Source organism: Haliotis asinina, chromosome 14, assembly GCF_037392515.1.
Source record: "Haliotis asinina isolate JCU_RB_2024 chromosome 14, JCU_Hal_asi_v2, whole genome shotgun sequence".
Lineage (NCBI taxonomy): Eukaryota > Metazoa > Mollusca > Gastropoda > Lepetellida > Haliotidae > Haliotis > Haliotis asinina.
This window is the reverse complement of record NC_090293.1, coordinates 36,341,902-36,364,151: the sequence shown is the minus strand read 5'-3', so window position 1 is coordinate 36,364,151 and position 22,250 is coordinate 36,341,902. Positions and strand designations below refer to the sequence as shown.

At 42.2% G+C, this 22,250-nt stretch overlaps 2 protein-coding genes across 4 annotated transcripts; one reads left to right on the top strand and one right to left on the bottom strand.

The window, feature by feature from the left end:
• Positions 1-21,290, top strand: LOC137261432 (uncharacterized). 3 transcript variants are annotated; one of them, XM_067799181.1, is made up of 3 exons: positions 1-60; positions 17,722-17,998; positions 18,203-21,290. In XM_067799181.1, the coding sequence occupies exons 2-3, from the start codon at positions 17,735-17,737 to the stop codon at positions 18,803-18,805; spliced, it is 867 nt and encodes a 288-aa protein (XP_067655282.1). In that variant the 5' UTR covers positions 1-60; positions 17,722-17,734; the 3' UTR covers positions 18,806-21,290. The 3 variants fall into 3 exon arrangements, with proteins under 3 accessions (XP_067655282.1, XP_067655281.1, XP_067655280.1); XM_067799180.1 differs by lacking the exon at positions 1-60 and adding an exon at positions 621-729; XM_067799179.1 differs by lacking the exon at positions 1-60 and adding an exon at positions 14,607-14,671.
• On the bottom strand, positions 9,542-10,489 carry LOC137260781 (uncharacterized). Its single transcript, XM_067798351.1, has 3 exons — positions 10,091-10,489; positions 9,762-9,872; positions 9,542-9,610 (listed from the first exon to the last, which is right to left on the bottom strand). The coding sequence occupies exons 1-3, from the start codon at positions 10,487-10,489 to the stop codon at positions 9,542-9,544; spliced, it is 579 nt and encodes a 192-aa protein (XP_067654452.1).
• Positions 21,291-22,250: the final 960 nt, after the last annotated feature.

Below are 22,250 nucleotides of genomic sequence, written 5' to 3'. Positions count from 1 at the left end.
CCCACTTAAACAAAAGTTTAATTTTAGAACTCGTTCATCGGTATGTGGAAGAAGCCGCAGGTAAGATTTGTTTCGTTCTAGTTACTATTTAGAGATTCAGCTGTGTGTGTAAAGTGTTTTTCAGTTGTTTTATTTTAAAGTACAAAACAATTGTCACTTTAGGTACAGGTATATTTGTTTGAATGTGTATAATGACTGCTTTAGTGTCAGTGTTTGAGAATAAGGTTTCTAAGTTTCTAAGACAACGCGCGGCAATAGTTTCAAAATGTTAAATGAATATACGATCTTCATATACATTTGAAGTAGTATTTATTGAACATAAAAATATTATACAACCATCTGACATTGCTATCTATAATTTTGAAGGTTATAGATATATAGACAGAAATCATGAACTCACCACTAAGTTTAATATTTGATATGCAAATTAGTTTCGAACAATAGGCCATAGGCACACATGTTTCAATACGGACATGTAGTGGAGCGTCTGTACCTTTGATGGCAGGGATGATTAATTGATAAAAAGATGTCGATCGATCATGATGCAGCCGAACCCATCCGGATATGTGGTGCAAGACCGATCAGGTAATATATCATGTACAAGAAGTGCCCGGGGGAGCCAAAGCAGAAAACGTAGAATGTTGCCAGCAAATATCCAGGTACACATAGTGACCCAGGCCGAGGACTTCTACTTACAGTAAGAACAACTTGTTAACGTGAGAGAAAACTGTGAGTGATAATATTGAACAACCTGTTGTGTGTTTTGGCTCGCCTCATTAATGTGCCAATATTATCGTTTCGTGCATATTGCTATTTATTTCATATGTCCCCGTAAGCTCGAGTTTTGAAGATTCTTGTCAACTTTCAACGTAAAGTAGTATAAGCTTAACTATGTGTTAACTTACTGCAATTAACCATTGCTGTGTTACTGCTGCATCAATATCTACTTCAACGTTTGTTCGTCAAAGGAATCTGATAAAGAAATATACACTGAGATCTATACATCAGCGTAGACCTTACATGGCACTGTTCAATATGATACCCAGTATATTACTCACACCCTCCCTGACAAATTTACATCCAAGTGGCAACACACTCTCCCGGGTGGACACCCGTTTCCCTTCTGGTGAATACTAAACTTTACGTGGCGAAAACCCAGCCCCTTGTTGGGAAACACAGCGATCTTTACGGATATGTATCCTCTTCCTGACGACTACACCATTTTTGACATGTATACGTCTCCTCTCTGGCGACCAACACTTCCTAACTAATATGAAGGAGACTATATAGAGAGTTGTAGATTACCCCCGCTAATATATATGGCCCTCTATATTTACCACGATGTTAGCGTTCCCAGTTTCTTGTTTCATATGTCGATCAACGTAGAAAATAATGTGACCCAATACAATATTTACTTCTGACATGATTAAATATAGCTAAATCAAATTAGCACAGATCTGCTTGAATTAATCTTAATTTAATCTGGAATGCTTTTTGAATTTATTATTCTGTCGCTGCATGTTAATTTCGTATAGTTAAAATATGCATCAAAAAGGTAACGCATAATGTTTTATGCCATCTGAAAAAATATTCACTTTTATAGGCCACCAGTATAGTATACCAATATATTTGAGGTAAAATAAAAAGTCCTGCAGGAAAGTGAGTCAGTACTTATCGAGCGTGTATAACGTTGTATTCAGAATTCAACATGTTTTATCATCTCTGTCCCCTGTCCTCTTATCATTTGCCATCTTGTTTTGTAATTCCAGTACAACAGTATTTCATTATGTATTTGTGTTGACAATGAATTAGTAATCTCAAAGCTAAAAACTCTTTACCAGTTAACTGAATGTGTGTTTTCTGTCTTCATTTTTAATTCATAAAACATATCTGCTTTGCCTGGGATCCCCACTGTTTTCCTCGTTGGGATCCCAAAGCTAATTCTCCCAAAACAGTTTAGGTTTAAACAGTCACAAATTATGACTGTTTCAATATAGTCGGAATCATATGGACGTTTTAGCTTTTAAGAGATCCTTAACATTATGTAAAAAGGTTGTGTCGTTTCCATTTTACTACTAAAACATTTACGCATGTATATAATAACATAATCAATCATATTATTGTAATAACATTAGCCAGATTTGATCAGAGGGCGTGAATGCTAAAAATGTGAACATCAAAGTTATCTTCACAAGTACATGTTTCGGTCCCGTGGATACACACACAATGTTGGAACACAGTCGTATCAGTTGAGAAGTCGCTTCTACCTAGAATAACCCATTTGTTAAACGCTGAACGCCGCTTGGACAAGGAACATTCAATTTCATCTATGCTGCATTGAACAGTAACATGTTATGAAAAAGTTTATTTGCCTGTCAAACAGACCTAGCTTGCCGCGAACATGAATGGATTCTTTTATTGTATCAAGCTGACGTCGTTGTCCGTCGTTAAATAGTGGCTGGTTGCATCACATTGACAAAGGTAACGTTGTAACTTGTGACTTTCTTTACTGGAAATTCATCACATGCAACGCAAAGCAGTAGTCAAACTGTCCTGTATGACGAAATATTCACCGAATACCTGCATAGCTCTAAGTAGCTCTGTTCGAGTACTTCATAACAGCAATGTCTGTGGTGAATGATAACTATACTACAATGATAACTATACTACAATGATAACTATACAACAATGATAACTATACAACAATGATAACTATACAACAATGATAACTATACTACAATGATAACTATACTACAATGATAACTATACAACAATGATAACTATACTACAATGATAACTATACTACAATGATAACTATACAACAATGATAACTATACTACAATGATAACTATACAACAATGATAACTATACTACAATGATAACTATACTACATAGTGGGGGTAGTCAAACTACGTGTTTTCAACTTTAAACAGATGGAAACAAAGTATGTTCTCGATTACATCAATTGAATCCTAAAACGTTTGACGTTAGTTTTCTAGAAAAGGTGATTGTGATCCTGAGTTTAGTACTATGGTTAAAATCGAAATGTGCACTATTTGTAGTGTGATCCACTGACGAAAACATAATAATTGACTTTAACATGATAGATATCGATGTAAGTAACGAGTCAGGTTACAACATTTGGGTAGTCGGATTCTTGATAGACTGACGTGTGGTGGTGGGATCGTGTGTGCTGGATATGATGGTCCTCCCGTGTATGTTGACTGGTCGGATTCTTGATAGAGTGACGTGTGATGATGGGATCGTGTGTGCTGGATATGGTGGTCCTCCCGTGTATGGTGACTGGTCGGATTCTTGATAGAGTGACGTGTGATGATGGGATCGTGTGTGCTGGATATGGTGGTCCTCCCGTGTATGTTGACTGGTCGGATTCTTGATAGAGTGACGTGTGATGATGGGATCGTGTGTGCTGGATATGGTGGTCCTCCCGTGTATGGTGACTGGTCGGATTCTTGATAGACTGACGTGTGATGATGGGATCGTGTGTGCTGGATATGACGGTCCTCCCATGTATGTTGACTGGTCGGATTCTTGATAGACTGACGTGTGATGGTGGGATCGTGTGTGCTGGATATGGTGGTCCTCCCGTGTATGGTGACTGGTCGGATTCTTGATAGAGTGACGTGTGATGATGGGATCGTGTGTGCTGGATATGGTGGTCCTCCCGTGTATGTTGACTGGTCAGATTCTTGATAGAGTGACGTGTGATGATGGGATCGTGTGTGCTGGATATGGTGGTCCTCCCGTGTATGGTGACTGGTCGGATTCTTGATAGAGTGACGTGTGATGATGGGATCGTGTGTGCTGGATATGGTGATCCTCAGGTGTATGTTGACTGGTCGGATTCTTGATAGAGTGACGTGTGATGATGGGATCGTGTGTGCTGGGTATGGTGGTCCTCCCGTGTATGGTGACTGGTCGGATTCTTGATAGGATGACGTGTGATGATGGGATCGTGTGTGCTGGATATGGTGGTCCTCCCGTGTATGTTGACTGGTCGGATTCTTGATAGAGTGACGTGTGATGGTGGGATCGTGTGTGCTGGATATGATGGTCCTCCCGTGTATGTTGACTGGTCGGATTCTTGATAGGATGACGTGTGGTGGTGGGATCATGTGTGCTGGATATGGTGGTCCTCCCGTGTATGTTGACTGGTCGGATTCTTGATAGGATGACGTGTGATGGTGGGATCGTGTATACTGGATATGATGGTCCTCCCGTGTATGTTGACTGGTCGGGTTCTTGATAGAGTGACGTGTGATGGTGGGATCGTGTGTGCTGGATATGATGGTCCTCCTATGTATGGTGACTGGTCGGGTTCTTGATAGAGTGACGTGTGATGTTGGGATCGTGTGTGCTGGATATGGTGGTCCTCCCGTGTATGGTGACTGGTCGGATTCTTGATAGAGTGACGTGTGATGATGGGATCGTGTGTGCTGGATATGATGGTCCTCCCGTGTATGTTGACTGGTCGGATTCTTGATAGAGTGACGTGTGATGGTGGGATCGTGTGTGCTGGATATGATGGTCCTCCCGTGTATGTTGACTGGTCGGATTCTTGATAGGATGACGTGTGGTGGTGGGACCATGTGTGCTGGATATGGTGGTCCTCCCGTGTATGTTGACTGGTCGGGTTCTTGATAGGATGACGTGTGATGGTGGGATCGTGTATACTGGATATGATGGTCCTCCCGTGTATGTTGACTGGTCGGGTTCTTGATAGAGTGACGTGTGATGGTGGGATCGTGTGTGCTGGATATGATGGTCCTCCTATGTATGGTGACTGGTCGGGTTCTTGATAGAGTGACGTGTGATGTTGGGATCGTGTGTGCTGGATATGGTGGTCCTCCCGTGTATGGTGACTGGTCGGATTCTTGATAGAGTGACGTGTGATGATGGGATCGTGTGTGCTGGATATGATGGTCCTCCCGTGTATGTTGACTGGTCGGATTCTTGATAGAGTGACGTGTGATGGTGGGATCGTGTGTGCTGGATATGATGGTCCTCCCGTGTATGTTGACTGGTCGGATTCTTGATAGGATGACGTGTGGTGGTGGGATCATGTGTGCTGGATATGATGGTCCTCCCGTGTATGTTGACTGGTCGGGTTCTTGATGGGGTGACGTGTGGTGGTGGGATCGTGTGTGCTGGATATGATGGTCCTCCCATGCATGTTGACTGGTCGGATTCTTGATAGACTGACGTGTGATGGTGGGATCGTGTGTGCTGGATATGATGGTCCTCCCGTGTATGTTGACTGGTCGGGTTCTTGATAGAGTGACGTGTGATGGTGGGATCGTGTGTGCTGGATATGATGGTCCTCCCGTGTATGTTGACTGGTCGGATTCTTGATAGGATGACGTGTGGTGGTGGGATCATGTGTGCTGGATATGGTGGTCCTCCCATGTATGTTGACTGGTCGGGTTCTTGATAGACTGACGTGTGATGGTGGGATCGTGTGTGCTGGATATGATGGTCCTCCCGTGTATGTTGACTTGTCGGGTTCTTGATAAACTGACGTGTGATGGTGGGATCGTGTATACTGAATATGATGGTCCTCCCATGTATGTTGACTGGTCGGCTTCTTGATAGAGTGACGTGTGGTGGTGGGATCGTGTGTCCTGGATATGATGGTCCTCCCGTGTATGTTGACTGGTCGGATTCTTGATAGAGTGACGTGTGGTGGTGGGATCGTGTATACTGGATATGATGGTCCTCCCGTGTATGTTGACTGGTCGGGTTCTTGATAGAGTGACGTGTGATGGTGGGATCGTGTATACTGGATATGATGGTCCTCCCGTGTAGGTTGACTGGTCGGGTTCTTGATAGACTGACGTGTGATGGTTGGATCGTGTATACTGGATATGATGGTACTCCCATGTATGTTGACTGGTCGGGTTCTTGATAGAGTGACGTGTGGTGGTGGGATCGTGTGTGCCGGATATGATGGTCCTCCCGTGTATGTTGACTGGTCGGGTTCTTGATAGAGTGACGTGTGATGGTGGGATCGTGTATACTGGACATGATGGTCCTCCCGTGTATGTTGACTGGTCGGATTCTTGATAGAGTGACGTGTGATGGTGGGATCGTGTGTGCTGGATATGATGGTCCTCCCGTGTATGGTGACTGGTCGGATTCTTGATAGAGTGACGTGTGATGATGGGATCGTGTGTGCTGGATATGGTGGTCCTCAGTTGTATGTTGACTGGTCGGATTCTTGATAGAGTGACGTGTGATGATGGGATCGTGTGTGCTGGATATGGTGGTCCTCCCGTGTATGGTGACTGGTCGGATTCTTGATAGAGTGACGTGTGATGATGGGATCGTGTGTGCTGGATATGGTGGTCCTCCCGTGTATGGTGACTGGTCGGATTCTTGATAGAGTGACGTGTGATGGTGGGATCGTGTGTGCTGGATATGATGGTCCTCCCGTGTATGTTGACTGGTCGGATTCTTGATAGGATGACGTGTGGTGGTGGGATCATGTGTGCTGGATATGGTGGTCCTCCCGTGTATGTTGACTGGTCGGATTCTTGATAGGATGACGTGTGATGGTGGGATCGTGTATACTGGATATGATGGTCCTCCCGTGTATGTTGACTGGTCGGGTTCTTGATAGAGTGACGTGTGATGGTGGGATCGTGTGTGCTGGATATGATGGTCCTCCTATGTATGGTGACTGGTCGGGTTCTTGATAGAGTGACGTGTGATGTTGGGATCGTGTGTGCTGGATATGGTGGTCCTCCCGTGTATGGTGACTGGTCGGATTCTTGATAGAGTGACGTGTGATGATGGGATCGTGTGTCCTGGATATGATGGTCCTCCCGTGTATGTTGACTGGTCGGATTCTTGATAGAGTGACGTGTGATGGTGGGATCGTGTGTGCTGGATATGATGGTCCTCCCGTGTATGTTGACTGGTCGGGTTCTTGATAGGGTGACGTGTGGTGGTGGGATCGTGTGTGCTGGATATGATGGTCCTCCCATGTATGTTGACTGGTCGGGTTCTTGATAGACTGACGTGTGATGGTGGGATCGTGTGTGCTGGATATGATGGTCCTCCCGTGTATGTTGACTGGTCGGGTTCTTGATAGAGTGACGTGTGATGGTGGGATCGTGTGTGCTGGATATGATGGTCCTCCCGTGTATGTTGACTGGTCGGATTCTTGATAGGATGACGTGTGGTGGTGGGATCATGTGTGCTGGATATGGTGGTCCTCCCGTGTATGTTGACTGGTCGGGTTCTTGATAGACTGACGTGTGATGGTGGGATCGTGTGTGCTGGATATGATGGTCCTCCCGTGTATGTTGACTGGTCGTGTTCTTGATAAACTGACGTGTGATGGTGGGATCGTGTATACTGGATATGATGGTCCTCCCATGTATGTTGACTGGTCGGCTTCTTGATAGAGTGACGTGTGGCGGTGGGATCGTGTGTCCTGGATATGATGGTCCTCCCGTGTATGTTGACTGGTCGGATTCTTGATAGAGTGACGTGTGGTGGTGGGATCGTGTATACTGGATATGATGGTCCTCCCGTGTATGTTGACTGGTCGGGTTCTTGATAGAGTGACGTGTGATGGTGGGATCGTGTATACTGGATATGATGGTCCTCCCGTGTATGTTGACTGGTCGGGTTCTTGATAGACTGACGTGTGATCGTTGGATCGTGTATACTGGATATGATGGTACTCCCATGTATGGTGACTGGTCGGGTTCTTGATAGACTGACGTGTGATGGTGGGATCGTGTGTGCTGGATATGATGGTCCTCCCATGTATGTTAACTGGTCGGGTTCTTGATAGACTGACGTGTGATGGTGGGATCGTGTGTGCTGGATATGATGGTCCTCCCATGTATGTTGACTGGTCGGGTTCTTGATAGAGTGACGTGTGATGGTGGGATCGTGTGTGCTGGATATGATGGTCCTCCCGTGTATGTTGACTGGTCGGATTCTTGATAGAGTGACGTGTGATGGTGGGATCGTGTGTGCTGGATATGATGGTACTCCCATGTATGGTGACTGGTCGGGTTCTTGATAGAGTGACGTGTGATGGTGGGATCGTGTGTGCTGGATATGATGGTCCTCCCATGTATGTTGACTGGTCGGCTTCTTGATAGATTGACGTGTGGTGGTGGGATCGTGTGTGTTGGATATGATGGTCCTCCCGTGTATGTTGACTGGTCGGATTCTTGATAAACTGACGTGTGATGGTGGGATCGTGTGTGCTGAATATGATGGTCCTCCCGTGTATGTTGACTAGTCGGGTTCTTGATAGAGTGACCTGTGGTGGTGGGATCGTGTGTGCTGGATATGATGGTCCTCCCGTGTATGTTGACTGGTCGGGTTCTTGATAGAGTGACGTGTGATGGTGGGATCGTGTATACTGGATATGATGGTCCTCCCGTGTATGTTGACTGGTCGGGTTCTTGATAGAGTGACGTGTGATGGTGGGATCGTGTATACTGGATATGATGGTCCTCCCGTGTATGTTGACTGGTCGGATTCTTGATAAACTGACGTGTGATGGTGGGATCGTGTGTGCTGGATATGATGATACTCCCATGTATGTTGACTGGTCGGGTTCTTGATAGATTGACGTATGATGGTGGGGTCGTTCATGACATGGTCTTAATTCAGCCAAGTAAACGTCTACACGCCATGGCCCTCGGAGGGAGCGTTTATTTCTATCATTGCACTTTTTAATTTTGAAATTAGACCTAGCTTCATTGTAAACGATAGCTGACGTAACAATTTCATGCTGAAATGGTGTAGCTACAATGGGGTCTCACTGTCATTACGGATGTAGCAGACGATAGTTGGATATGTGGTGCAAGACCGATCAGGTAATATATCATGTACAAGAAGTGCCTGGGGGTAGCCAAAGTAGCAAACGTAGATTGTTGCCAGCAAATATCAAGGTACACATAGTGACCCAGGCCGAGGAATTCTGCGTTGGGGGGTAGAGGTATCAGCTAATATGATAATCCGTGGAAATACAGGGCATGTTATAGCAATTTACAACCTTTCATGTCTCTGGGTCCTTAGTGTCTCCAAACTATGGAGATGACTGTACCTGAATATCTCAAGTAAAATAAATGTATGGTGCATGCAACATGGTCACGATCGTTGCCTGGCTGCTGACACCGTTATCTACTCCTTGACGTACCGTTCCATTTTTTCAGGGCATGTCGCCCTTGCATGTTAAGAATACGCAGTACAGTCCGTTTGATTCCATTTGAGACCGATGAATTGCTCACTAATACAAAATCTAATAACTGCAACAAAACCAAATTTTCCACAGCCACATGAAATCGACAGACCAACTCTGATGATGTGTCTCATAATTTGGGACACCCGAATAAAAAGTTGTTTACAAACGATCATCATTTTCTTGTCACCTTTCGGTGTTTTGTACGAGGCGGGGCACTTGCTGGTAGAACAGCCAGGTAATCAACAAGCGTGTGTCGTGAAGATGGGGTCATCTCAAAAGCCGTTATCTGGTTACCACTTGAGATGTTCAACGGGAGTCAGTGTTGCCATTTTCAGAAGACGCTGTTGTCCGAATCGGTGTCACTGTCGTCAGAGTCTACAATGATGACGACTGGCTTGATGGTGGCATGGTTTTGTCCACTTTGTTCCCAATAATGTCTTTCTATTTTATTCTCAACTTTCTCAACGCACTTTTGCCATGTTTCCTGCATGATGGTGTCTATTGACTGTTGAACAATCGTCTGTACATCCCGAAGTTTGAATGTTACATTTTGCCTGCCAACATCCGATTTCATGATACCCCAAATGAGTTCTTTTGGGTTTAAATCGCAATGATAGGGTGGCAATCGCAAACCTGAATGATGTCATTCAGAACAGGTTTGGTTGCTTTTTCTGGATACGATATTGCTTTGTTTTGCAACCATTCTGCCATGTCCCCTTTCTTACTGTTAGATGTTGGGGCCTTTGTATTAGGTACTTGAACGCCATGATATGGGGCGTTATCCATGACAAATGGAGCGTTATCCATGACAATCAGACTTTTGGGGGGCAGTGCTGGTACCATTTGATTTTGTACCCATCCTAAGAAAACCATCTCATTCATTTCGGTATGATAGTCTCGGTTGTCTTTAGATTTTGCTTTGAAGACTAGGGAGCAGCCAGGTAAGAATCCCCGACTCTTGCAACCAGCATGGAGCACAATCAGTCGCTCTCCCTTGCCAAATGGTAATTTTCTGGCACAGGACTCTGAAGAGGAGCTAGCGTGCCATTGTGTCCCTGTGATATGGGAAGCATTTACCCATGTTTCGTCCAAATATACAGGCTCGTAACCCTCTGTACGTTTCTTTCGAATTGTGTGTAAGTACTGGTTTCTTAGTCGAACAATATCAGACCTCTCGCACAGTGCACGCCTATTTTCTGACCCTACCTTTTTGTAACGGAAACCAAATTTGTGAAGCAACTTCCAAAACTCCATATGCTTTTTCAGAATACGCAGAGAGACAAAGGTATTTTGTTTATATAGAGACTTAGTGGCGTTTCTAATCAGCTGTTGTTGAAATGAATCGACTTTCTCTCATCGTGTGGGTTTTGAGACGGTCCCCTCAGTTGTGTTCGTGCAGGTTGAATCGTTACAGTTTTTCAAGACAGTTTTTAACTTCCCTTCCGTCATCCCAACCGCACGTGCAGTTCGTAAACGATACTTAGCCAAAGCATATTGAGGCCTACCCCTTTCACCTTCGTTTTTAAAAAAAGTTAAATACTTTGCAAATAATTGACTTAGCGTCGTGTGATAATCTCATTGTTTCAGGTACTGCAATCACGAATGTCTGGTTTGGGTATCTTCCCATTATGACTAGTCCCATTATGACTACTAATTAAAATACACATGTAATGGACCACCCCTGCAATGTACTGTACCCGTATAACTAATTATTCCCAGTTTGGAGATCACTCCTCTACAACCCAAACTAAGGTACTTTGAAAACTTAAAATACAGATTGATTGTTTTGAAAGTACCCAAGCTATGATAATCCTTCTACTCTGATCAAAGATATAGATACCCACGCTTCATCCATACTTTCATTTGTTTTGAAAACCGGACACATTTGGAGATCACTCCTGTACAACCCGAGCTAAAGTAATCCCCCTACTCTGATTAAAAAAATAAAACGTTTTCACTACCATATTTATCAACAAGTATATAAGACCCAGTTACACGTATTTTGATTTAGCTATGGCTGATGTTCAGAGAGCAGAGTTTGTTATATCACAGAGAGGAGCCCGACAAGTGGTGCATGCTGGATTTCGGTACAAGTTGAAGTCTGGAAATGTGTCTGACTACTGGAAAAATGTTGTTGCTAGGTGTAGAAGCAACTTGTCAACAACCGGAGAGTTCATCAGAGCAGTTACTGGCGAGTACAATCACGGGCCCGACAATCCAGCCACAGTTAGACTCATGAGCACACTGCGAAAAAGAGCCAGCGATGAGTCAACACCAATGCCCCAGATGTACAATGAAGGGTTCCGCCAACTGCCTGTTGATGCTGCTGCTGTTGCACAACCTCTGTCCAGTGTAAAGTCAGCATTGTATAGACACAGAAGGAAGACAACTCCTGCATTGTCTGAACATCGTAGAGATGTCAACCTTGACGGAAGATGGACTACTACATCTGATGGTCGTCGTTTTCTTGCTGTTGAAGACGGAGATGGTGACAAATTGCTGGTGTTTCCTACAGAAGAAGCACTCTCAACGTTACAGCAGGCTGATGTCCTCTTTATGGATGGCACTTTCTATTCGTGTCCAAGACTTTGGCATCAGTTGTACGTGATTCACTCTCTCACTGGCAATACTATGATTCCCTTAGCTTTCTGTCTCATGCCTGATCGTCAACGTGCTACCTACTGTAGACCTTTACATGCGCTGAAGGATGCTGTTCAACAAACAACTGGCAGACCTCTTCTACCTCTGACTTTTCAGGTAGACTTTGAGTACCCTGTTCATAAGGCTATCTCTGATGAATTCCCTAACACATCTGTTAGAGTGTGTTACTTTCATTACACGTAGTGCTTGTGGCGCAAAATTCAGGACCTAGGGCTTGTGACAATGTATAAAGAGAATGATGACTTATCTGAGCTGTTTATATCTGCGGTAGCCCTTCCCTTTTCACCTCCTGAACTTGTCCAAGACACCTGGCTTGAAGCCATGAACCAAGCACCAGACATAAGGGTATGTGAAGCATTCAAGGACTACATTGTGAGTGTCTGGGTTGATGACGATGCACGTTTCCCCATTCCTGTGTGGAACCACTCCGAAACAGATGGTCCATGGACAAATAATCACCACTCGCTCAACCAGAGCATCAGACACAGTCACCCTAATATTTTTGAATTCATCGAGGCGATCAAGAGAATCGAGGCCACGAATAGAAGAAGAATTGCCCAACTGGACCACCAAGGAAAAGAATGTACAGAGATTTAGATGCTCGCATCCGCTTGCAGGATCAGCTCCACAGACAACAGAAGTCGCCCATTGTTTTTTTAAATATAAATTGTAAACTGAAGAAGAAGAAATGTTGATGCCAGAAGTTTCATTGAGATGTCAATTATTGTTTTTAATTCACTTACGATGAGGTGTACATCAGGTATAGTTACACATATATCTAAATATAATAACCTATGTAATTAACTGAATAAATGTTTATGAACCCGGTACAGCTATAGCTGTTTATGGTGCTGTTGGAACGTATGTGTAAGAGTATGTTGATGAGAAATTTGGAGTAGTCACAGTGGGTAGATATCGATGGAGCAGTCTACCATTGATGGAGAGGAGAAAGCTAGCAATTAAAAACCACCAGACTGGAACAAGTTGTATGTAGGACGGGTAGTCATAATGGGAATGAACCTTGGTTTGCAGAGCAAATCACACGTGTCAATTTCACACGTGCACCTTGCCCACCTGGCTGTTCTACCAGCAAGAGGCTCCCCCCGCCCCTCTCCCTCGTACAAAATAGCGCAAGGTGACAAGAAAATGATGATCGTTTGTTAAACAACTTTTTATTCGGGTGTCCCAAATTATGAGACACATCATCAGAGTTGGTCTGTTGATTTCATGTGGCTGTGCAAAATTTGGTTTTGTTGCAATTATTAGATGTTGTGTTAGTGAGCAATTCATCGGTCTCAAATGGGATCAAACGGACTGTATATGTCATTGTGATGCATAGTCACAGATCAAATATATTTTGATGGAAAACGATCACGTCACAGGCTACTTTTGATATTACTTTAATATTATTGAATTTAACTACGTTTAGATGTATTCCGGAGATACCATAGCAAGGTATTCCATACTTGCGAACCAAGATATTCAAAGTGACAGGTGAACGCTTTAACCACTTTGCTGATCCACCATTTCTCGACGCTCGTACCTGAAGTGGCGTAAATGTCGATGTACTGTCAGCATGAACTACTTTCACTGACACCGTTCATAAAAACACTGGTTTGCGTAATTTGGTGAGAAAAGAATTTCAGGTAACATCGTTATTTCAGCTGTAGAACTTTTCGGGAGCTATGAAATCAATGAACTGAAAAGGCAGTTTGATAAACGTGACATCGATGTATGTAAAAACAAATATATTAGCGTGCAATTGTGCAACAAGCCACTACATCAACCTGTGTTCTTTGTACACAAGTATCACGTCAAAACCCGCCTGAGCACCTCCTTGAAGTTATTTTGTTGATAGCTACTGTCGTGTATGGATTAGCAAACAGGCCAAAATATTGGTTAATGTTAGTGTCATTGTTATAAGGTCTCACATAGCACATTTTCCCCCATGCCTCAACTTTCCACTTTTAACTGTTCGCCGATATCTGAATTTGTTGAAGGAAAAACATGTAGATGTTTTCGTTTGCACGTAATTCAAGAAATATGTATTTTCTCCAAATTAGTGAATCCCCTTGAGTGAGGTAGGTGAGTGAGTATAGTATTACGCCACTTATAGCAATAGTATAGCAAATTCACAGGGGTGGGGGAACAAATACCGGTCTTCGGCGTAATGAGTTTAGGCTAAAACACCAAGGCTTACCCCGCCGTTTCTACAAGGAGATGTACATTATATTCGTGTATACACCTATCCTCAAGAAAATGCGACAATTTCGAAAAACATGCTCAGAGAATTATGCAGACTTATAAAACATTTCACTTGAAGATTTTGAAAACGCCAATTTTTTTGTCAAATTTATGAGGTGTGATTCACCACCACTGTCCTTAACAAGTCTCAAGTATATACTTCATCTTAACATCGTGTGTATCTTACATAATGAAGCTGATCGATATTTACTATAGACCACGATGCTAATCAGCATCACCACTGTGATGTCATATTGACATGCTGTGGTACAGTCTTGATAGCGGTGTTGTCTCCAGACATCTTCTAAGTCAGGAACGAGCTCCAACTGAACCTAAAGTAGTGACAAAGCAAAATTGTACGCGTATATATCGAAAGTAAGAATATAACTTTAGTATGGGTTAATTCTATTGTGATCATACAATGCGTTTTGGTTTTGCGAAGTGGGTAAATGGCTGGTATGGTGTGTCATATTTTTGTGTGAGTGTCCAACCAGGGAGGTAGGGCCTTTCACTGAACTGTTGGACCGACGGGTAAGTCATGTTTGTGTTTGGTACATTTATAAACGTAGTGAACACACATTAATCTGAATGTTGGTATTCCAGGTGAACTTCCAAACAACTTTACAAAAATGTTTCCAAAGAAACAAGCAAACATATGATGCACATAAAAATCTTATCCCTAATGAAGCCAGTCGACACTCAATGTATGTATTGAATCAGTCGGAGATGCGTGTCTGAACTGCACAGACAAGCCGTTAAACTGATCTCCTTAATGCGGACATTTGAGGCATGTATATTGAATCAGACTTGGAACTTCCGTAACCCGTGATAATTCAGCGTATATATCAATCAGAAGTGACAAAGTGACAAATAACGTGTGAATTGTATATGCCACTAAAATATACAATTCCTTTACGTTATCGTTACTGCATCGTGTTACTTAATTAGTTACAAAATGTCAGATAAGTTTGCATGACACAATAATTATGATGATCAGTTTGACGGAATCTTGAAACTTATTAATTCTTGACAATAATTTTTTCGACGTTACAAATTTGTTTTACAATATATGAATTCATGTGTAAACAGTATCTTTAAACAGTATTTGATATGTCGCAGATAGTTTAAAACCTCCGACTGGAGTAAGTGACTACATTTACACAATTTGGTCTAAACCTTTGATGGGTAGTATATATGGTGACTGCAATGCGCTACTTTTAAAACGCTGTGGAGTATTTAAGTAACGGGAAAATGTGCATTCCTACTCATTTCTATTCCCCGAGGAGTATCGAAGGTTACCAATCTCGTCATCTCACAACAATGGCTATGTGTCTGAAACTATGTGGCAAGATGGTTTGTCCCGCTTACGGTTCCATCAGTAGTAAGGATATCTTTAGCCGATACAGAATGGTGCCACCCGTGAAGGTCCGAGTTGGAATATTGGCCTTCAGTAGACCATGATTGTCAAAAGAGGCGACTAAAGGGATCGGGTGGTCAGGCTCGCTGACGTCGAGGACACATGCCATCGGATCCCATGGGGCAATTGCGCAGATCGATGCTCATGTTGATCACTGAATTGTCCTGCATGCTTGTATGATCAGTGGTATGTTGTTATGGTGATCCTTCATCTGTCTTGGGTGACCAATGAGACTCTAAACTAATTTTGAAACGACATATCAATTTTTTGCACATTATGATGTTAAAAGACCGATGTTCCTTCGTGTGGATATTGATGGATACATTCCTCGACCAAGGTAATAGCCTTGGTGCTGTAAGTTTACTTTGTTTTAATTTCAATATTTGCATTTTATTTTTATTCATTTGTTGTAACATTCAGCAGAATTAAAGAGGTAACTGACGCATGCAATGTTTGTAATATGAAGTGTTTATTCTTCCGCTTGTATGCCTTTATACGGAATGTGATCAACATGTTGAAGTTAAACATCTTATCCAAGGCAATGTTTCTAAAAGGATAAACAGGTCAATGGACTTTATTTTTTTTCCTTTGTCCTGCTTGTTTAACACTGAACAAACATTCCAGTAACGTGAAGGATAAGATAGGGTAATCCAGAGTTGATAGTTTGAGCATCCGTCTCACAGATCGGGGACAAACATGGCAGCTACCCCGAGTCGCCTTCTTGGACCAGCATAGGTTGTTAAGGGGATCCTTTTCTCACCCAAAATTCCATGGGTCGTTATCGTTTTGAATTTGATCCGGATTCCATGATGTCATAAATCATGTAAACGAGATAAAAGATTTAAAATGATTGAATTTATGCTGTTTGAGCTTGCCCCTTGGGTTGCATAGTTTAGGACAAAGCTTTACAGGTATAATGTGGGTAGAGGTAATTCCGTTTCTTTAACATGACTTCAGTGACAATGTTCTTCGTGTTCCCATCCATCGATATGTCATTGTGAAGGACTCATCGTCTCCAGACCCAGGACAGTTATGATGTAACATTGGTACAGCTGTTTCCGTACTCTTATAATTAGTCTATTGTTTTTAAGCCTGTAAGAACCACCACATCAAACGATAACTTCAGATTCCACCCCTGACATCATGTGTACGCAGGGAGTATTCATTAAGTCGATACCGCTTGGCACATTATTATCAAATACACTCTGACGAACAATTTCTTGTTTAATTTGAACTTTTAGAATGTCTATCAAACAATTATAATTACTGATAGCATCAGATAACAAAGGTTACAACCTGGGTAACAATTGCATGTCTATTTAACTTTGAATGCCTATCAATCAACTGATATCATCAGACCCACCAACATTGTATTTCCCCTAAATATTGTTAAAAGTATCGCTAAGATGTAAGTGATTGTGGTCTCACGTTGAACCTTTTTAACTGATGCCCCTCGCTCGTGGGTTGCACAATGAGGAAGTGAGTGAGGATGGTTGCAGATAGTCAGCATTCGAAATTAACGTCGGTCAGTGGTTCTAAGCCTGTTTTCTTCAGGTCCAGGTCCTTATGGATTATAGCTTTAGCTTTTTTGTCCCCAGTAACTATGAGCATCATTTCCTTATTAAATATAGGGCCAACATATTCTGAAGTAGGACCCACAACGTTTCATGGTCCTGGCTCTTTTCAGTGTTGGGAGGGCAAACACTGGTCTGTGATACCTCCGGAGGTACATGTGCATTAGAAATGTCGCTAGAAGTCTTTCTACGGACGTTCGCGAAAAACGCCGAAATGTTGCCATTCATATCGTTCGTCCGGTTTTCTTGGCCTGCTGTGCCGCGGTGGGTTCTATAATCCACGACTCGCAAAATTTGCAATGACTTCTCAATAATCTTAAGGGCGCAAAACGTATGTCCATTACTTCAGCCACGGCCAGCTTGTGGAACAACGTTTGGCCTTCGTTGGAGTTTACCGTGTGTAAGTAAAATAATCGAAATTGTATGATGGATGGTCAGATGTGTCCAAAGAAGGTGGTAGTAGCTGACCCATGTTGTCTGTGTTGCTGAAGGCATCTCAGCCGAAATAATTAATAACGCCCCAAATTACAACCAACACAATATATTGCCCATATTTAGCAGCCACTCTATCTGTTCATATGTCCTCACAGGCTGATTCCCTCAATGGCGCGACAGAAACTGTTCATATCATCAGTGTTGATTCTGTCCCTACTCGGAGGGCTGGGCGTGGTGATCATCAAGCCATCCCTTCATCAGCAAGGTATCCATACAATGCCAGATAGAGAGGGAAGTACTGCGTTCCATGTCAAGGCAGCCAAGAAGTTCAGACAGCAGAGGAATTATCTGTCTGAAACACTGAACAGGGCCAAACAGGAGATCGCAATCATGAGCTGTGAAATGATTGAGCTATATGCCAAACTTAACAGGGTATGTATATAAATATTTGCTCTGCCGCTGTGTTTTTTTGTATTCGCTCCTTACTGGGCGGATGCGTGGACGTCGTGCTCACCGTTAGTGGTACTTTTACTTTTAGTAAAACAGTAGAGCATGCTAGAGGCGAGAGTAGTATCACAACAGAATTATTGGTTAGTGTTTTAACTAACATTCATAGCAAATGTCCTTCACCTTCAGACGCTGCCATCCGTGTCCACCGCGGGGGGCTGGTGCAGACAAACAAGCAAATCCGGTGGCGGCTCACATATCTGTGATAAAAGGCTCGCAGAGCAACTATCAATATTCTTTCAAAATCAAAGAGTGGCAAGCTTCGGGGATGGTCCAGGTGACTACAAAAAATACCTAGATTCTACAGGTCGACTCCTTATCTACGATGCTTTTGATGGTGCCCCGTATGGACCGGAGACTAGCGGTGGGGTGGTCCGGTTTTTAGATCTGACTGCGCCGCAGTACGGACTTCCGGTTTATGACTGGATTATTAGTCTTGAAGTGGCAGAACATATTCCATCTAAATATGAAGCGATATATGTGGACAACATCGTGAGGCATGCCAAGACAGGTATTGTTTTGAGCTGGGCAGTACCTGGACAAGGTGGTCTTTCGCACGTTAACAACAGGCCCTTGTCCTACGTGCAGCGTGTACTGTCAGACAAGGGCTTTGAACCTGATATGGCTGCCAGTGACGTTCTACAAAAACAGGCCACTCTACCGTGGCTGAAGAAAAATGTTTATGTTTACAGAAGACGATACAACAGTGAAGCAATCCACGACGATGCATAAATGAACTTTGATGACTCTTGGAATGATATGTAATATATAACTGCTATATATGTTAGTTAACTCATGACCAAAAAAATTCATCTTGGTTCATGTAGACATCAGACAGGTACTCAAAGGACGAGACTACTTCATCTGTTAGGGCCGATTCGATTATGCAAAGCCGTTTTGGATTCTGGAAAACCATGCACTCGTTTATGTTGGAACCTAAAACTGGGTTCTGAAAGTTCCGAACCCATCTCCGAGACAGCTTTCACTGTTTCAGGTTCGCGTTCTCTAACTACAAAAATGGTGAAAACTACCAAGGTGAGCTGCATTTACAAGCGCCAAGTTCAGCTGATCTAGATGGCAAAATAGAGGGCCGGTTTCTGTAACCAAAATATTTGAAATATTGATAAAAAACAACAACAACAACAACAGAGAACTAGGAAAATATTATATAAAATCTCAGTTTATTCTCTGTCAGTTGTTCACATATAATTAACTGTAACAGTATAATTACATTTACTCAAGTATATACCTCCAAAAGTATTTCATCACTTGAATTGATTATTTGTTGATTTACGGATCAAATTACACAAAATATTACCTTCGGCAATGCTCTCATCCAGTTCGTTCCAGTAGCTGAAGCATTTTGTTTTGGTATCCAATTTGAAACCAGGTGGTGAAACCATCCACTCGTTCCTGAAACTAGAAACTAGTTTCACTTTGAAAGCATGCACTCGAAACTGAACACTGTTAATTGTTCAGGAGAAACCAAAAACAATTTCGCAATAATCGAACAGACCCCTAATCTATTATCCCTAAAGGCAGGTATTTGAAATGATTGATCACGAAGGTGATTCACTGAGGTAATATTATGTGATTGTATGCTAATTGCATCTTGAAGAATAACCAGTATGTAGGGAACTTGCCTAAGCACACTCATCAATGTTATAATGCATTTTAAACGGAATACATGCTCGACATCGACAAACGGTGTACGTGTTAATGTAGTATTAATTACAAAAAAACCAAAATGTTTTGATTAATAGTTACTATGAAAATATGCGTTATATTTCCGCCACATTCAGCAATATTCCAGCTATTGTCACTGAAGAGTAAATCCCTTCTGGAGGGATGTCCTGAAATGCTGGGAATTATACTGAAACTCTAAAGGGGTAACTGCCTAATTACGAACATGATATCCTTTCCCAGTCCGTATGGCACAACAAGAACATCAGAACGGGAGGAAGCACCTTCTTCTATAAACACTACTCTGATGAAGGTATCCACTAAATTAATGACCTAGTTGACAACGGCGGAAATTATCTAGACCTTTCATCCCCCCTTCAGAGGGGATGAAAGGTCATATCAGTATCATATAAAAAATTTCCTTGACTATCACAGCATAATCAAATATTGACGGTTGCCGAATTGCCCCGATACCATTTGGCACAATCGTCCCATTCCTTTATCTACAATATACCATGTTGTGTGGAATGAGCCGATATGGTTCCAACTGAACACGGCTGTTGACGTCAGGCGTCAGATGTCGATTTCACGGTGCATGCATGAACGGCACGAGGGTGAGTTATCATTACAGAAAATATGTACATATAGTTCTAGAGTTGCAAGTTCGAGGCCGCTTTTCATTATCCCAAAATTTCCACATTAAAACATTTCATTTTAAAACATTTCCACATTGAAACATTTTATTTAACTTTTTTTTGTTTGTTTTTCTTTTTTTAGAAATACACAAAATATAACACCTCAGCACCTCTTAATACATAGAAATATGAGCATATTAGTAAAAAAAAATAAACAAAGAAAAAAATAAAAAATACAAAATATATAAAACTGGTGCTTGCGAAAAATTGCGCATCCGTTTGGAACTACTACTGGAAACTCACAACATCGTTGGGTTTCTGTAATGACATGGTTGGTAGAGATGAAACATCAGTAAGCTGAGCTTTATACGCACTCGCTGAGCTTGACGACCTTGTTGCTATGCCGGCGTCATAGGGCATTGTTTCAAGAACGTGCTTTTGAACAAAATCACCTGCGATTACGTAAAATAGTACTATGACGTGTCTTTTAAGTTTGTGGTGCTGTATTCAAAAGGTAGGCCTTACACACAAACCTTTTAGACACTAAGACCAGTAAACATATTCGGAAATGAGAGAACAATCTCAGATGGAACCAGACAGAACGACAATGTACACGATGTACTCTTCCGTGCAAACAGGAAACTACAATGGTTTCAATACAGCATCATTTACAGAATAGTACCCACGAACGACCTCCTACATAAAATGAATTATTACCCACGTGGTACTTCGTAAAGGTGTGTCATAACACCTTCGAGTGATCTGATTAATATGTGAACTGTGACATTACTCGTTCTACTTTCATCACTCATTCCATTCATGATTTTCATTCAAAAGTTTTCACACCTGAGAGCATGTAAAACGACAACACTTCTATGGAATTAAATAAAATTTATTTCATTTAGTGTGGTTACAAGCATTATTTTGAATCCAATAATAACTTAAGTTTCTGTAATAAACCCGAAAATAAAACAATCTATAAAAATAAGTAAACAAATACGTCTAGTAGGTCTCTCGTGTGTGTAAACAAATATGGCATCGCCCGTATAAGAGGTATTGATTTGGTCCAAATTGACAGTTGGTTGGAAGAGTTGTGAATATAATCAAAAGATTGAATACCTTCTACGTGTATGTTGTCAGGACTGCACAGTAGATCTAACATCCAAAGATGAGCGGCGCTCTCGTATCTCGATCACTGCCACTGTCATCCGCATCCATTCGCGTCCTCCCGCACAAACATATGCTGTATTGTCACTGCCTATGCCTCCCGTGGTTTCTTATGTAGAGGTCAAAAGCACTTCCCAGAATCTGAACACAATAGGTTTGAAATCGTCTTCGTTCGAGGTTGTAGGCTGTGTTTTAAGACCCAATTTTCGGTGGAGTCTTCAACATAAACATCGAATGTCGACATGTGGGAATTCCAAGCCTAGATGAGAAGGCGTCACTGGCATCCTCCGTAAAGCGTCGCCGAATTATTTACAGTAATTCTTCCTCCGATTCAACATTTGTAGAGGCAAACTATCGAAACGACCAGCACGTTTCCAGTACATCAAAAAAGATATAACCAATACGCATAAACCTGAAGTGTGCTTCTCATTATATATTAGGTCATCTCTTGTTTCCCACAATAACCACATTTGAGGTTTTTGTGTAGCAGGGATAGGTTTTACTTTTCACCAGAAAGACCTCTTCTCAGGTTTTACTTTTCATTATTAAGATCTCTTCCCAGGGTTTACTTTGTGCAATTATCTGTTCCTAACTCTATCAGCAGAACATCAGCATTCATATGGTATATGAATGTTTGAAATCAATAGAAAATATCGATTTCGAAGATGATTTCCCTTGCAAGATTGGAATTG

Excerpts from the sequence above, each read along its gene's own strand:
- LOC137260781 (XM_067798351.1), bottom strand. The coding sequence starts at position 10,489 with ATGGAGTTTTGGAAGTTGCTTCACAAATTTGGTTTCCGTTACAAAAAG. Across the intron at positions 9,873-10,090 it reads AGATGGTTTTCTTAGGATGG|TCAGGTTTGCGATTGCCACC; the intron begins GTACAAAATCAA and ends GAATGACATCAT. Across the intron at positions 9,611-9,761 it reads TAACATTCAAACTTCGGGAT|ACTCTGACGACAGTGACACC; the intron begins GTACAGACGATT and ends TCATCATTGTAG.
- LOC137261432 (XM_067799181.1), top strand. The coding sequence starts at position 17,735 with ATGGCGCGACAGAAACTGTTCATATCATCAGTGTTGATTCTGTCCCTA. Across the intron at positions 17,999-18,202 it reads TATATGCCAAACTTAACAGG|ACGCTGCCATCCGTGTCCAC; the intron begins GTATGTATATAA and ends CTTCACCTTCAG.